Source organism: Chroicocephalus ridibundus, chromosome 14, assembly GCF_963924245.1.
Source record: "Chroicocephalus ridibundus chromosome 14, bChrRid1.1, whole genome shotgun sequence".
NCBI classification, from domain to species: domain Eukaryota; kingdom Metazoa; phylum Chordata; class Aves; order Charadriiformes; family Laridae; genus Chroicocephalus; species Chroicocephalus ridibundus.
This window is the reverse complement of record NC_086297.1, coordinates 3,414,503-3,431,050: the sequence shown is the minus strand read 5'-3', so window position 1 is coordinate 3,431,050 and position 16,548 is coordinate 3,414,503. Positions and strand designations below refer to the sequence as shown.

General features: G+C 56.9%; 2 protein-coding genes across 4 annotated transcripts in view; one reads left to right on the top strand and one right to left on the bottom strand.

The window, feature by feature from the left end:
• The window catches only part of RPL38 (ribosomal protein L38), a 314,431-nt gene that overhangs the window by 215,309 nt on the left and 82,574 nt on the right, over positions 1-16,548 (bottom strand). The window lies entirely within an intron of this gene.
• Positions 1-16,548, top strand: part of SLC39A11 (solute carrier family 39 member 11) — a 98,409-nt gene that overhangs the window by 40,641 nt on the left and 41,220 nt on the right. For all 3 annotated transcript variants that reach the window (XM_063352079.1, XM_063352080.1, XM_063352081.1), the window contains exon 6: positions 13,344-13,514. In XM_063352079.1, coding sequence (XP_063208149.1) covers positions 13,344-13,514 — 171 coding nt within the window. The remainder of the gene's footprint in view (positions 1-13,343; positions 13,515-16,548) is intronic.

The window sequence follows — 16,548 nt, the reverse complement described above, 5'->3', positions numbered from 1 at the left end:
AACCCAGCTCCTTCCCGTCATAAACACCGGTGGTGGTTCAGATCCCTTTTTTTGAAATTGATTTTTAAGAGGTATTTGCTGGCCTCCCCCAGCTCCAGGTCTCCGTGCGAGTGGGGAACAGCCCCCGGGATCCCATGGATCCTCTAAATTTTGAAGGACCAGAGACCTTTCGGAGCATCCCCTCTGCCCCAGCCCCTCCGAGGGCAGCGAGCTCCAGGCTGATCAGTGGTGAGGGTGATGATGGGCACGGCTTCGTGCTCTGCGGGGCCAGGGCTGTGTGATAACCCTCTGCGGGGACAGATGTGCTCAAATCCCTGGAAAACTGACACATCTGTGCCGCAGGGCTCGGGGCGAGCGCAGGAGAATCCCGGTGCAAGATGGAGCATCCTCAGCCCCTTGAGCCGACGGCTGCAGCCATGCAGCCCGTTTCTACTTAAACCCTCTGCTACAGACAGGAGTTTTTGTTTCTGAGATGTTCATCCCAGATCCATAAATCAGAATTTATTGAAGGAAAAAAGCCCAGACCCCAAGCGAGGAGTCTCATCTTGCAGCTGAGGCTGTTGATGAATCCTCCGTTTCACAATACGACGCTGCGGGTTGAGCCCCGGTTTTGCTTTGCTGGTTTTACCCTAAGGACTACCTAAAATAGGAAAATTAAAAATTTAATAGTAGGCTGGATAGTGCTGTCACGCAGAAGAAAAAGACTGAGATCCTTTCATTAACGTGGGAAGGCGTCTTCTGACAGGGCTCGGTTCAAATCAGTGTTCTTCCCCTTGGGCATTGCCCTGCTGGAGTGGGAGGAGTGAAGTCTCCTGCCCTCCTTCCCGGGCGCTCGTTACACACCGGCTAATGAGCATCCCTTGGCTGTGGACCGGCCGTTGGGGCGGGAGCGTGCCCGTAGGTGCCGTTGGGATCTGTCCCCCCTGTGCCGGCATCACCGGGGGATTCAGATTCAGGAGGGGATGGATGCGCTGGCAGCGAGGTCCCATGGGAGGAACAAGACCCGCGGGGGTCCCACCACCCGAGCCCCACGCCAGCCGTGGCAGTGCTGCCCCGTCCCTTTCCGTCCCGCAATCTGTTTGAAAACTGCTTTATTTGCAAAAAATACTGGTTTTCTGCTGGTTTTTGTTTCTGTGGATTAAGGGGGTAGCTTGCGTGTCTGCAATGCCACCAGGATGTCACACTCCGAAACCCACCCGTCTCTGTGGCGCGGGCGGGCGATGATGGATCGTGCTCCTGAAAGCAGCCTGACGGTTCGGTTTTGCCAGGAGAGCGGGCAAAAATCCAACCCGCTTATCCCTTCGGGGGGAATCAGGATTGATTTTTTTTTTTTTAAGTCCGAGGGCTGAGCTGCTGAGAACAAAGGAGCGCTTTATTTATTTTCCTCAGAAATCGATTATTTGTTCGCTTTATTTTTCAGGCTATGAGAGTAGCCCCTGTTTTTCCCCAGCGAGCGTTCGCTCTGCCCGGCAGCGACGGCTGAGGAGGGATCGGTGCCTTTCCCTCGCGCCGGGCTGCGGCTTGGGGGGCGGCTTTAAGGCTGGGAACCCCAGATGTGTCCGTCCAGATGTGGGTTTATTCCAGAGCACGTGTGAAGCCAATGCCACCTGCGACTTGGGAAACTCTCTCCAGGAACTGGCTTGCGAGGAGCTGGCGCGCGCCGGGGAAACATCTGGCGTAAAGGGTGGTATCTGGTGCCACCTGTAATTATTCCTTTAGCACTGGTAGATCCAGGTCGGTGGGGGGGTGTCATCGCGGTACCCTCAGTTTGTAAATTGGGGTGTTGGGCTAAAAGCTGTTCAGCTTCAAGGGGAGGATCCCCCCGGCCCCTGCGTGTCCCTGCGAGGGAGGGAACCGGGTCCTGGCATGGGATGCCTCCACCCGGCGGGCATCCCTTCGAGCCTGGGGGCAGCCCGGGCTTGGTGCGTGATTCCGCAGCTTGAGGGGCTGGGGCCGAGAGGAGGTCGGGTCCGCAAATCCCCCCGCGGAGCAGCCGGCAGAGGCGGGGAGGATGGCTCCCGCAGCACCAGAGCCCCCCAAAACTGCTCAGCCGGGGCTGGCAGTGAAGCCCCCCGAGATGCCCGCACAGCCAAGGAGGGTCCCTGGGTACCGCACCCCACGGCATGGAGCGGGTGAGGGAGGGTGAGAGCCCCCAGGTGCCCCCTTCCCTTCCAGGGGGTCTCGCTCAGACCGTTGCAGAGGCTGCAGGGGGCCCCCGCACCCCTGCGTTTGGTGAGTTGTTGCTTTATAATTTCTCCAAACTGTCCCCTGCCCCTCATCCGCACGAGGAAGGCGATAATTCGGGAAAGATGCCGCTCGGAGAAGCGTCAGGTTTGGAACAGGGTCATTCCTGCCTCTGACCCGGTCGTTATGGGCGCCACGGCACTGTGCCGCTTCCACCTCTAGTGAAACCTCTGGGCACGAATGCGTTTCTTCGTTGATTTTTATTTTCAAACAATTTGAATTAATTTGCAAAGAGAACTTCTCCAGCCGAAGCCACCACGTCGTTTCGGAACAGAAGAGGACCCAGGTGACTTTGAATACTGGTTGTGCTGGAGTGGAAGAATAAGAGAATTGATGGAGAGCAGGAAGGGAGCAGCTCATCCTGCTTATCCGTAGTTTGGTGTCTGGAAAGTGCCGTAAGCAGACGGTGTGGGAAAAAGCAAGCGGCGATGCCCGCTGGTCTGTTGTGCTCTCTGGGATGCCAACGGCGCGGTCGCGTTCGTACTGATATCGCCGCAGGATTATCGTCTGCGGCCGGTGCAGGATGGCTGCCTGGTCCCTTCATAGCTCCTGATAAAAATTCCTGGTTTCTTTTTAAGCAGGTAACGAAATTATTTCTTTTTTCCTGCCTTCGGAGATTCGCTGCATCTGATCTCGCGCGGATCGGAAGCCGTTCCCTGCCAGGGATCAGAGATCCCAACGTAGCTCAGGCCTCTGAAATGGAGTGATTAAATTAACTCAAATGGGTAAAATTTCAGCGTAACTTGATTCGGTGCTGCGCTTTATCTGCTGGGAACTCTTTAAAGAGCTCTTGGAAGTTAGTGTGAATTAGTTTGCTTAACAGGACCTGGTGCATGTAATTCCATTTAACATCGTGCAGTTCTTCTTGCCCAAGAAATTAATCTTTAGACAGCGCAAACCTCGAGCGGTGAGGCTTTTGGCATCCCTTCTGTCCTCTGACGTTAGATCTGTCTTGCCCGTGGGGCGAGCAGCGCCTTGGCCTTGTCGTTACTGTGGGTGGCCACCACGTGCTTGGCTGATGCCATGTCCCCTTTGTCACTTGGGTTTGGTCCTTCACCGGGAAGCGGCACTGTTCACCGCGCCGTCCCATGCATTCCCGGGGAGATTTCCCAATGATTCCTGGGGCAGGAGCGTGCGGCGGTGGGGTTCAGTGGTTGCCGGTGCGATGATCTCCCTCCCGAGTGTCCCTCCCTCGCTCATGGGTGCGGGGAGGGACCCTCCTCCATCAAACCCCGCTTCACAGCCTGTGCCGCCACTGTTGTTCCCAGTGTCCCCATGGGAGAGGCTGCCGTGGCATCGGCACCGCTGTCAGCGGGGGTTCGGTGGCTGTGCGAGCGCATCCCTGCGGCTCTGGAGGAATGAGGTGATGGTTAAGCGCATCCAACTGAGAATTCCAGAGTGTTGGTTTGTCCGGGCCAACTTTGGCTGACCCGTGCTGTTCCTTCCCTTTATTGCGTTTCTCCAGCGCCTTTCCCTGTGCATTATGGATTCATTTTCCCATAGAAAAGTGCACCCCAAAGGTGGGCCGGCAGCTCTCGGGGCTGACAGCAGTTTTCCCAGGTGCGGGAATTACCTGGCAGGTTGAAGGATCACTGGCGGCGGGAGGTAAAGCGGGGCAGCGAGAAGGACGCGTGCGCTGTGTGTCTGCCTGCGCGGGATTGCTCAGGCTGCTGGGGAGCGACGATGGCACACAGGGGGCTGGAGCAGTAATTTCACACCAGCCTCGACGACAGATCGCTGGGGCGGCGGGGGAGAAGTCTGTGCATTAGGATCAAGGTTCGGAGGGACAAAGGTGGTGCTTGAAAAGTGGGGGGGCGACTGGGAAGGCAGCTGAAGTGGTGTGGCACCAACAAGGACGCTCCGGAGCAATAGCTGGGAGCAAGAAGGGGGTGCCCTGGGTGCCGGCGGAGCACTGGAGGGTCTCTTTTTAGGCTGGGTTGTTACCGGTGTGATGTCTGAGCTGGGGTTTGGATAGTGGGTTGTTACTGGCGTGATGTTTGAGCTGGGGTTTGGGTATCGGGCTCCCCTTTGCTCGGTAGCCACTGCGCTTTGGCAGTGGGGTGGAGGAGGGACGCGGTGGGGCTGGTGCCGGCGCGGGGCGGGCTGGCGCGCTCCAGCGTCCTCCTGGCTCCAAACTTCAGACGGATCCCGGCAATAATCGTGTGTCTGAGAGCAAGTGGTAGTCAGTCATGCTGAATTAAACAACCTTTTATGAAAGCTCCTGTGCACGCTTGGATAAATGAAGGCGCCTAATAGATAGTGAGTCATGACACTCTATTTATCTTCCTCGCTGAAAGCCTGAGCAGATGCAGAGACCTCTTTTATCTGCCAGAAACATTGGAAAATGAATTTGTTATGTATATGGGGGGCTGGAGGGGTGAGATCATGCCAGCAGGCTGGGGTTGCAGGCACCGCAATGTGCAAATGGGTGTCAGGGCTGTCCCGCTCCCGTCCCCACCACGACACCCGGCGCGGTGGCGGGGTTGGTAGCACCGGGCTCTGCTTGGGCACCCGGAGCCGGGGCAGCCCGTGCCCCTCTGCTCGAGCAGACCCAGCTTGTGCTACCGGTAAATAAATGCAATTTTTTTAAAAAACACCCTTATTTCGACCATAGTTGCACAACTGCGAGGAGCTGCTTGTTCAGCAGCTTTGTTCTCTGCGTGCAGACTTTCCAGGAACGGGATTTTCCCTGCTTTGGAGACTCATTCCTTAAAAGAGAATCTTTTTCCTTGGCAGTTTTATTTCCAGCTCCTCTGTCAGCCCCGATCGGAGCAGAGACGTGCGACCTGGGGCTCCCTCCTGGCTCGGAGCCCGCAGCACTCGCTGCCTCTCCCCGTACCTGTCTGCAAAGGGGAGAGCAGTTATCCCATAAGAGGTGCTGTGCTTAATTACTCGCAGTAATTAAAAGCTTTTACGGAGGTGTAGGAGAAGAGCAGCATGCCTGTGCGGCGGCAGGGAGCAGATGCTCGCTAACACCCGTCTGCTCTTTAGCATCGAGGCCCTTCTGTGCTCCCTGAAATTCCTGCTGCGGTGGCATGAGGAGGACGAGGAAAAGGAGGAGGTGGAGAAGTTTCGGAGGAGGACGAGCTCCCATCACCCGCTGCCAGCCTGTGCGAGGAATCGCTTCCACAGCATCCGTGGGATGGGCACTCGGTGCTGGGGAGAGCTATTGGATTGATGGCTTCAGAGCCAGGTGCTGCCAGTAACCCTTGAAAAGAGCCTTTGAAAAAAAGAAAAAGAGGAGGAAGACAGACAAGGGTGGTGTCCTCAGAAGACGGAGCGTGCTGTTGTAATGTGGAGCAATGCGTGGGTGCTGCTGGGAGCGCGCGTGTGTCTGTCTCCGCTTCCCGAGGGCTTTGGCTGCCGATTTTGATGCAGTTTCTCTTCTGGGGTTTCCTCATGGTCAAAAAATTATAGGATCATAGAATGGTTAGAGTTGGAAGGGACCTTAAAGCCCACCCAGTGGCACCCCCTGCCCTGGGCAGGGACACCTCCCACCAGCCCGGGTTGCTCCAAGCCCTGGCCAACCTGGCCTTGAACCCCTCCAGGGATGGGGCAGCCACAGCTTCTCTGGGCACCCTGGGCCAGGGGCTCACCCCCCTCACAGCAAAGAATTTCTTCCTCAGATCTCATCTCAATCTCCCCTCTTTCAGTGTAAAACCCTCCCCCCTTGTCCTATGACTCCCCTCCCTGATCCTGAGTCCCTCCCCAGCTTTCCTGGAGCCCCTTTAGGGACTGGAAGGGGCTGGAAGGTCTCCCTGGAGCCTTCTTTTCTCCAGGCTGAACCCCCCCAGCTCTCTCAGCCTGTCCCCACAGCAGAGGGGCTCCAGCCCTCCCAGCATCTCCGGGGCCTCCTCTGGCCCCGCTCCAACAGCTCCGTGTCCTTCTGCTGTTGGGGACTCCAAAGCTGGGTACAGAACTCCAGCTGGAGCCTCACGAGAGCGGAGTAGAGGGGCAGAATCGCCTCCCACGACCTGTTAGCCATGCTTAATGAAGGAAAACGAGAGGCTGGGGAGAAGAGTCCACACCAGTCCATGCTGGGGAATGGTGCTGGCTGCCTCCCGCGGGCAGCACCATCTGCCTTCTCTGTCCTTCAGACGGAGGAGGGATGCTCCGTACTGGGGTGGCTCTCCCTCTGCCCCCCTGCCGGGGTCTCTGCAGACCCGTGGAGATGTTTCCGGTGCCTGGCTGCGGCCATGGGCACCGCGGGTGAGCAGCGACGCCGCGGTGCAGGGAGAGGGGGAGCCCAGGGTGGATTTTGCAGAGTGGAAGGACTGATGGGACCCGTGTGCCGCGGGGATGGCAGAGGGATGCAGCCCAACTGCCACAGAGCGTTCGTTACATCTGCTTGAAGTTAATGGGGCATCCAGGGTTTATGGAGAGAAGCAGAGCGGGGAAAGGGCGTGGATTTGCGGAGAGAGAGATGTTAATAGCGTCACGCTCGCAGTCCGGGCTCGCGTTCCTGTAAGGGGCTTGGATTGACTCTCAGGCCTTTGGGAACCTTAGAAATTTTCCAAGTAATTTTGATTTATCTCAGTCATTAGGGGAGAGAATTATTTTCTGCACCTTGAGAGGAGATGTCAGCTACGTGTGTTATCATTTTCTTTAGCAAATCTCTTTTTTCCCAGCCCCAGACGAGGGCTCAGCCCAAGCTTGCTCAGCTCTCCTGGCTTTAACCCAGCGGCTATAATGCGAAATACAGCTTTCCAGCTGCGAACGAGCAGGTGCTGGCAGTAACGGGGGGTCCGTGGCGTGGGGCTCGGAGGAGCCAAGAGGAATTTGGCAGCGGGGCTGACGGAGCTGCTCCGCGTCCCCTGTGTTTAGGGGGTGCAGCCATCACGGGTACGGTAGAAACAGAGGAGAGAGCCAGCGGTGTGGCTGGGTGGAGGCTTTCGAAAGAAGAGTATTCGATGCCTTTCTTCCTTCGCCTTCTTCCCGTGCACGCCAACACCGAACAATTCCTACAAATCGCCGGCGAGGGGCAATTAATCATAGATTAACTATGATAGTCTGTTGTGCGTCCGTGCTTGGCGCTGTCTCTCCTTCCCTTCTCCCACACTTCAGCGATGGGCGCTGGCAAATTTCTCCAAATGGATTTTTATAAATTCATCCCTCGCGAGCTTAATCGGAAGGAGGAAACCCCGGAGCCCCCGGCCTGGGACTGGTGGTGCTGTGGGAGCCCAGAGATCCCTTGCTGGGCTACCGGCGGCTCCGGGTCCCTCCTCGGCAGCGCCTTGTTGAGGGAATTTCCCGGGGAAATGGATGGGGACAAGACGGAGGAGGATTTTGGAGCTGTAAACGATTTTCCTTCCAGCATCTTCAGCCAAGGGAGGCTCGGGATTCCCGTGAGCGTGGAGGAAGAAGGAGATGCGGGGATGCTGCCCGGGAGAGCGTGTCCCCGCCGGGGGGGGACCGGCTCCCTCCAGCCCCCCCCAGCCCATCTCCCCCCACCCCGACGCCGTGGGGCTGGGCTGGAGGGGGAGGTTTGCAGTGAATTAAGACCAAAATGGGTCTTGGGGGGGTGTCAGAGGGGTTGCACGGGCTCCTCGCACAGAGAATTTGCCAACAGAGGAATTAAGTAGCCCCATCCCTGGCTTGGCACCTGGTTGAGCGCATTGGACTTCAAGCGTTTGGGAGCTGGAGGAGGAGAGAGGCACGGGGAAAGCCAGGCCTAATTAGACAGGAGGGGAAGGGCTGTAAAGCAGATGTGGAAAGCTAGAGAGCTCCATAGACTCGGGTTTGGATTCAGGAGCTGAAGTGCTGCAGTAAAGAGGGAGTTCTTTAGAGCACAGAGAATAAATAGCGTATTGTCTGCGTGTGTGCACCGCTTGGCGAGTGCAATAAAGCTGAGCTCACGGCTAATGCAAACAGTTTTCATTAAGAAATAATCAAAAATAAAAAGCCATTTCACGTGCTGATAAGGAGCCAGTTGGTTTTTATATTTCACCAGCCGTTTAAGCCATACTCAAAGCCATTTATCTTTTTCCAGCGCTGGCTGCAGAGGATATGAAAAATGCAGCAGGCTGCACATATGTAATTAAACTTTTGGCAGAGTCTTTGCCCTGCAGCTTTACTAAGAAATTCAATAATGATAAATTGAGTAGAATATATAGAGGACTTTTTGTGAACAAGATTTAAAATCATGTATGTGGCGCAGATAATTATTTGCCACATAATTGTCTTGGCAACGTTCTTGCAAGTACCCTTGTCTGATTGTGTCAGCTATTCTTTAAAAACCACCCCTCGTTCTGCTCTTATCGCGCCTCCAATTTGCTATTGAGGCTTTCCTGATTTCCAGCCAAGTCCGCGTTTAGCCGTAATTATTGTTTTGTTCCCCCTCAGCCTGCGCAAGATGCGGGGTTTCGAGCTGGGAGCTGCGTTTTGTGTGACAGCCGCACAGTCCCCTCGCGGGCCGTGGCCGACAGTGTGAGCTGGTATCATCGCTCCACTGCAATTATCCTTCTTTTTTTTTTTTCTCCCCCCCTTTCCCCGCAGCAATTGGAAGCAAAACACATCGCTTGACCTGTGTGCGGTTTGTCGTCTCGCTCTTGTGTGTGACACTACAGGGAAACTCAGGCTGGGGTTGTCTCCCTGGGTTTGGTGTTGCTGCCTTCATCCTCCGCTAATGCACTCGTAATTTGTGTGAGAGGCAATTTTCTCTTCAAATTGTCCATCCGAACCGCCCTCTGGGCTGCCCTTGGAAAAGCTGCGTCTGTTGTGTTTATTTCCCTCAGATTTCTCCCGTTTGCCGCCGGCGGGAGCCGGGCACCGTGGCGTGTCCCCGCTGTCCTCGGAGGCGGTAGATATTGCGGCCACGTGTCACCGTTTTGGGCTGTTTTAGCAAAAAGGGGGCGGCGGGGATGAGTTTGCCGATGGCTTCGTGGTCCTTAGGGGTGCGCTGTGGGCGCCTGGTGCTTCATCAGAGCTTTTTCTCCTTGTCTGCCGTAGCGAATGAGCCAGGGGCTGGGCTGGTCTCCAGTTTTAAGGCTTGCTGCGAATAGGCTGGTGAAAAGTCTTAATTTTCATCAAAAGTTTTTTCAATAGTACAAGCTTGTAAGTAAAACTACAAAAAATTGTATTTAATACAGGTGATACTGGGACTGAACGGATACCTTAGCAGGGGGCAGGCTGGTGTTAAGCAACGGAGCGTTTGCTGTCATTAGCGAGAGCCGTGAAATGGATCTTTTCTGGAAATTTGATAACGGGGGGAGAGCGCTGCTGGAACGCCACCGGAACGCCCCACAGAAGGGGAATAGCTGAAACTTCCCCAGTTACGTGACAGGAGGAGATGAATGTTGGCTGTTGCGTCCCTCGCTCTGCTCCTGCACGGAGCCGGGTGGGATGTTGGTGTCTGATGCTCTCGAGCATCTGGTTTTCCGCAGGTTGGAGCAGCCCCGAGGCGCAGCCGGGTCCCTCTGCGGCGTTTGAGCTCCTCACCGGGGCTTTCCCCTCCGCCCAGGGTCAGGCGTTCAGCAAAACGTGCTTTTTCTCAATGAAAATTCACCCGCAAATAGGTGTCGGGGGAGCTGAGCTCAGAGCCTGGAAGAGGGGGCTGGAAAAGCTTCGCTTTGATGTTTAAACGTTAGCAAAAGCCGTGCTCTGCCTTGCTGCAGGGGTCCCGGGGGATGGCGCGGTTCCCCGGTGAACCCATCGAAATCCAGGGACAAGGGAAATAAGGAGAAAGTATGGCTGGAATAAGGCAGTGAAAAACCCGATAAACCAGCAGCTCCGAGCGCCGGGAGTTTCCGTGCCCCAGTGCGTCCCCATTGCCAGGGTCGGTTTGGAGCTGGGCCAGGCTGGAGCAGGAGGTGGCTCTTCCCTTCCCGGGGGCTCTGTGGGTATCCCCAGGGGACAGCGAGGGATCTTGGGCATCGTGTCACCGCGGGCGTCCCCTCCCTGCCAGCAGTCCGGAGAGAGCTGGGATTCCCTGGGTAGCGGGGCATGAGAAAGAGCCGAAAGCGGGGACAAAGTGACGTCTTTGCGAGCGGAGCAGATGCCAAGGCAGAGTTGTTTTGTTCAGAGCCCAAAAGTTAGATTTTGGTTTTTTTTGGAAACGCTGATGACATTTGGTTTATGGATTCCGCAAAGTGCCAAGTGAAAAGCAGCTGGGAAGTTTTGATTTTTTGGCTCATTGTGCCTGAACCATGGGGACAGGAACCGGGACATCTGGGGCTTCCACCCGTGGCTCTGGGCGAGGGGCTCCTGCCTCCCGTGCCCATCCCCTGCCTGGGAGCACATGGGCATTGCCGGGCTGTAACGATCTTCCCCGATAAAATGAATCCCTGGATTTACTCATTTTGTTTAGTTTATCCCAGAGAAGATGAGGGCGGTGTGGTCCAGGAGTTGGCCGGAGCAGCGCCGGGGGATGATGGACGGTTCCTTGACTTGGTGTGTTGTTACGTGTGCTGGAAGGAGAGGCTGGATCAGTCCAGGGAGGAGGAGGAGGAGGCAGGCTCCAGCCTGAGCCTGGTCCTGGGATAGATGAGGAAGAGGTTAAGGGAAGACGTGACATTGCAGGGGAAGAGGTGTTGGACACAAGGCTTGTGCTCGGACGGCACGTGCTTCTCCGGAGTCCACAGCTGCGCTTGTTTTTAAGCACAGTCTTGAAGTCAGAAGCACCGAGGATGGGCTGGACCAGGCCATGTCGTGAGATAAGCAAAAAGAAAAAGGCGGGGGGGGAAAGAAAAAAAAAAAAAAAGAAGAAAATTGCCAGCGAAGGAGTAGCCTGCCTGGTGTCGGTACCGCTGCTCTCGGCAGGCGCTGTGAGATGCGAGCGCAGCGGCGGTGCTGCTGCGCTGCCAGCAGGCAGCTGGTTTGGCCTGATTTAAAACAAGGCACTGACATTGCGTTCTGCATTTTCCCCGCGCTCCCCAGCAGATACCTGAAGTCATGAAAAAGCAAAGCTTCCCCAGCGGATGCCGAAACCTCCGCTTTCGGCAGTCCTCCTCCATTTGTACCTCGCAAAAACCGCCTCAAGAGCCTACGCTGCCCTGGCTGTCGCAGTGTCGCGGCCGCTCGCGCTTTTATTTAACACTTGTTGCTTCCTATAAAGGGAGAAACGCTGGTGGTTTGTCACTTGGATGTAAGTGCTGTTCTCTAAATGTCACATAAATCGTTTTTCTTCTTCCCTTGGTGCCGGAGGGGGATCCCTGCACCTCTCTGCATCCCCGCGTCACCCTGGGTTTCGTGTAGGTGGCCCTGCAGCGCGAGCGGTGCCGGGGACGGCTCGGGGACGGTGCCGTGGTGTGAACCTGTCCGTGCCGCGGGTGATGGGGGCACTGGCACCGCGCCGGGTGTGAGTCTGGGGGCCAGCGTTGGTGGCTGGGGCAGGGTCAGCTGAGGGTAACGTTGTTTGTGGGGCCGGGGAGACGCGTGCCAAGTGATTAAAGTCATCCGCTGGTCTGGCAGGAGAAGGGAATTTCATCTGTAAGTGGCTGCAGCCTCGGCTGCCCCATTGCCAGGGGTCTGTCGTGCCGCAGCGCAGCCGTGCCAGCGTTCCTGCGGTGACCTGGACGCGCCGCTCCGCCGGATCAGCTTGTCCTTGCTATTGCTTAAAAAAAAAAAAAAAAAAAAATTTATCTTTGTCCCGTCGGGCTGGAGTGAAGCTCTGCCACCAAATGTTACTGCGCGTTATTGACTGGGCTGGGATTTGGGGACAGAAAGTGCCTGGCTCTGTACGGCTAACGACAATATTTATCCGTGCGGCATCTTGCCGTGTTTGCAGAGCGGCCGTGGCCTTTTGGGGAAAAGCGTGAGAGTCACGGGTCGCGGTTTGCAGCCCCGGTGACACCATCCGGGGATGCTCCTGGAGCAGGGGAGGTGGCAGGAGGGAACCTGCCAGAGAGCCGCCTGGTCCCACGGCTGGGTTTTAGTCTTTGCCCTGGTTTTTTTGATACCAAAAATATATTCTTGGGTTTATTTTCTGTGTCGTTGAGAACTGTTTCAGGATGCCTTTCCCTGTGCGTTTATGTGTTACAGATGGCAAGACGCAGGGTGTTGCTGACTTGCCCAGGGTGACCCCTCGTGTCGGTTTGCGTGAGCTCTGTTAACGCCGAGGCTGTTAATTGGCGCTGGAATTGCCGGCTGCGCAGCGTGCGGCGGGCGGGCATCGCCCTGCCTCCACGCGGCAGGGCAGGCCGTGGGCGTTCGGTCAGAGCGGTTTCAGACGGCTCCTGGCGCTGCATCTGCGGAAAAACCTTTGGGGTGGGTAGGTCAAGGGAGAGGAGAGAGGAATTCTGTAAATCCAGGGGGAGAGAATTACATTGTCTAAATGTCAGATCTTTAACACGAAGCCGTAGCTGTTGCTGCGTGAGGTTGAGGAATTTGTGCTCCTCGTTTCTTGGCTTCCCATCAGCTTTTCACGCCGCAGACGGACAGTGAAGGGCTCGGTGTGTGTCGGATTCATTACGGTGCTGCCTGGGGTTCCTTCCACCCTTCACAGCCCGAAGCGGGGCTTGCGTTTTGGTGGCGTGTCTTTAAATAACTGTTTGAATTAGAGCTGATAGTAATGGTCCTGCTGGGAGCAGAGGTCCGGGAGAGCCAGGGGTTACCTGGTGATGTCTTAGCAAACGGCAGCGGCAAATCTTTTGGTAGCGGAACAAATAGTCGCTAAATAGAACTCAGCGCACTTGTTTTGTGACCAGGGTGGAATCAAAATGAAGCATTGCAGGGTTTTCCTTCATCCCCGAAGGCGCTGGAGCTGCCGACCTGCTGGGGTGGGGGGACGGTCTCGCTGCGGGTCCCTGCGGCTGCTGCCTGGCAGCTCTGTCCTCCTCATCCTCCTCAGCCGCTGGCCCCGGAGCTTGGCCCTGCGGGATGGGGGCTCGGGGTGAGCCCGGGGGTGATGCTGTGGGTCCCTGGAGGAGGAGGAGGCGGCAGAGGATGAACTTCTGCTTTGCCTCAGGCTCTCCCTGGGCTCCGCGATCTGCGTGGGGGGAAACCTGAAATGAAGGGGAGGGGGAGGCCAACACGCCTTCAGCCCTGCTTTGGTCAGTGTTTTTCCTTCTCTCTGCTTTTTCCTTCTGGGAGGGGTGGCAGGAGATGCCCGTCTGTCCGTCCGTCTCCCTCTTGCCTGACCCAGCTGTTTTTTGTACCCGCAGACAAAGGTGAGAACGGGGAACCCTATCAGAGGAGGAAGGGTGCGGGGGCCAGCCTGCCTGATGGCCCCCCGGCGTTCCCCGCGGCCAGGGACGGTGCCCCGACAGCCGGCAGCAGCAGCTGGAGGCGGATTATGCTGATGATCCTCGCTATAACCATCCACAACATCCCAGGTGGGTCCTGTCCGTCTGTCCATCCACCCCGGCTCGCGGGCAGCCTCTGCCCAGTGCCGTCCTGGGAGGGTCACGTGGGGCTCCCACCTTCTCTCCCCCCACTTTTCTTGCCAGATGGCACTCGCCCGGTGGGTGCCCGGCTGCCTTTTGGCAAGATCCATCACGTCAAATCTTGCTCCCTCGGTTGGGCTGAGCCCTGTGAGGTCTGGGCAGCAAAACCCCCTGCGAGGTGGGGGCTCGGGGGGGAGCCCGTGGGCTGGGGCTCGCAGCTGCGTCCTGAACATCCGCAGCCCCATCGCTATTGCCGGCCTGTCGTGGGCGAAAATTGTAAATCCGGGAGGATACCGAGGAAGATGACACTGTAAAGACAACAAATTCTGATCTCTTTTCATTCCTTTTCTGGTCTATGTACCAGCAAGAGATGCATTTTAAGGCGCTGCTTCTCTGCGGGAGCACGTACAATTGGGGTTTTCGTATTCAAGGGATGGAGTTTGCCAGGAGATGGAAAACTGCAGAGGCCGGAGTCTTGGAGGGCCGCGTCCTGCAAGGGGCTGGGCTTTGAGACTACACAAAAAGCTGTGATTAAAAAAAAAAAAAAGAGAGATATATTTGTAACAGCTGAGGACACTCAGCTGCTTTGCAATTCTTGGCGATGTTGAAAGCAATATAAGGCAGGTTTTTCAAAGGCTCGGTTTCCTCTCCCCTCCCTCCTCCTCTTCTCTTTCCCCTCCCCTTTGCTTTTTCCCTTCTCCGCTCAGTCTCTGCCCGGCTCAGGTTGTAGCCTGGATGGGGGGGTGCAGGGGGAATAGGAAAAGGCTTTTCTGCATAATTTGGGTGTGTAAACTTGGGGAAAAACGATGAGAGCCTTTGGAAGAGCTGCGGTTTCTGAGCTGGGGCGACCGCATGGGTGGTTGGCAGGAGGTGGCTATTGCCAGCCCTGAGAACTCTGCCGCACCGGGCTCGCGTTAGCCCTCACACCGGGGAGGGGGGGCTGCCTTCCATGTACTTTTCGATTTCCAGAGCGACTTTTATCCTTTACCAGGGCGTCCGTCTTAAATTCCATCGCTGGTTGGGCTTCCCCGGGGTGAGAGGGCTCCGTTACGGGTCTGTAATCGCTGCACCTGTGTTTCTCCCCTTGCGAGGGCACCCCGGGACTGAAGGGCAGGAGACAATCAAAGCCAGCGCGGGGTGTCCTGCCCGGGCGCCGAGTCGGGCTGCGCGTGGCCGTTCCTCTCCTCCAGCCTTTGGGGGCTGCCCTTCCGTCCAGCATCGCTGCTGCCGCTGCTCTCTGGGCAGTAACTGCTTCATTCCAGCCACTTATTGCTTCCCAGCACCCTCGGGTGCTCCTGCTCCGGTGGATTTTCCTCTTCTCATCTTTTTTTTTTTTTTTTTTTTTTTTTTTTAAAAATCATAAGTGTGTAACTCCGATGCCTGAGTTCAGCTCCACATATTGCGGGGGGAGGCGGATGCCGGGCAGAGGAGGCAAATATGGAGCTTTAAATTAGCTGCGTGCACTCAAAAAAAGGGGAAGCGTTTGCACCGAGCAAGCCGTAATTAGATTTCGTCCTTCAAACCAAGTGTCAGGGAGCCGGGGTGAAGAGCCGGGTGCTGTGTGCGTCTTCTGCCTCTGGCCGTGTCGGCTGGGGATTCCTGTCTCTGTCACCGGGAAATAAAAAAAAAAGGAAGTTTTGCAGAGGAGCGAACAAAGCGTCACCCGCAGCAATAGGTTAATGGCGACGTGGCCCCGTCTGCCGCAGAGACACCCGTGTAACCTTTCACTGCTCCTGCAAGAGCACAAAGCCAGCCGGGGATGGTTACAGAGGCTCAGAAATTCCCGTTTGCATCTTAAAGGTCACAATATTAAAGTTTAATGTCCAGAGGAGGTGTGCGAGCGCTGGCCTGCGGATGACTCCGCTGCTCGGCGCCTGCCCGGCGGCTCAGCTCGGCTCAGCGAGGTCTCTGGGTCGCGGTGGGGTGTCTGAAAGTCCCCCTTCTGCTCTTTTCCAGCCGGCCTGTCCCTTTCCAGCAGCTCCGCAGCGCTGGGTGGGTGACAGTGGCTGTTTGTGCTCCCTGGGGCCGCTCGCGGATGGCAAAGCCCCGCACCGACGTCCTCCTGTCAGCGGGGATTTGCTCAAAAGTCACCCAGCGGTTTCAAGTCGCAGAGGTTGGACTCGCGCCCGCCTCTGCCGTCGTGCTCCCGGCGCCCTGCCTGCAGGTCACAGCATGCCGCCACCCATTTTGCCTTAATAAATGATTCAGATGGTGATTGAAACGGGAGCTTGTGACCTGCCCTGCTCGTTCCGGGGGGCTCCGGTCTTTCTTGCGTGCGGAAGCAGATGCTGGTCCAGCCTCTCGGTGAGCAGGGCACGGGGCTCTCGCCTTGGCTTTCCCGGCGCCGCTTCTCCCGTCTGCTGCGGCCCCTGCCTGCGGCGCGGGGTTTGGAAACACTGTAATGCTCTACCTCAATTAGCATCCCTGCGAGCGGAAAGGCTGCCGCTATAATTAGTGCGGGCTCCCGCGGCGTAATGACACCTCGGTGAGCGCGCGGGGCGGCAGCGCCGGTGCCGCGGGAGGGCGGAGGCGCGGGGTGCTGAGCCCAGAAGCTGGGGATGCTCAGCGCCTCGGCACGGCTCCCAGACGTGGGCGACTGGCTCGCCCGGCCCCTGGGCTTGCAAAATCGCTCGGGGATCGCTTCGGCAGCAGCACGTGGCTCCGGTGCCATGTCTGGTGCTCACTCCGCTTCCCTGCGATCCCAACGCGCTTGCAGGGAGCATGTCATGGGAGGGTGGAGCACGTCATTGGAGGTTGTCCGCGTGGTTCCCAAGGGGTTTCTGTCCTACCCTTGTCTTCCTAAAGCTTGATAAAACTTTATGTGCCTTGGGGGGGGGACGCGATGCTCGGGTTGCTGCAGCGAGGAGGATGCAGCGGGGAGGGGACCGCTCCTGTCCACGCTCACCTCGCTGGACCCCTGGTCTGGTGGAGATGGTCTTGCTCCTCTGAAACCTGTGGTGTTTCATGGCTGAGCCCAAACTTG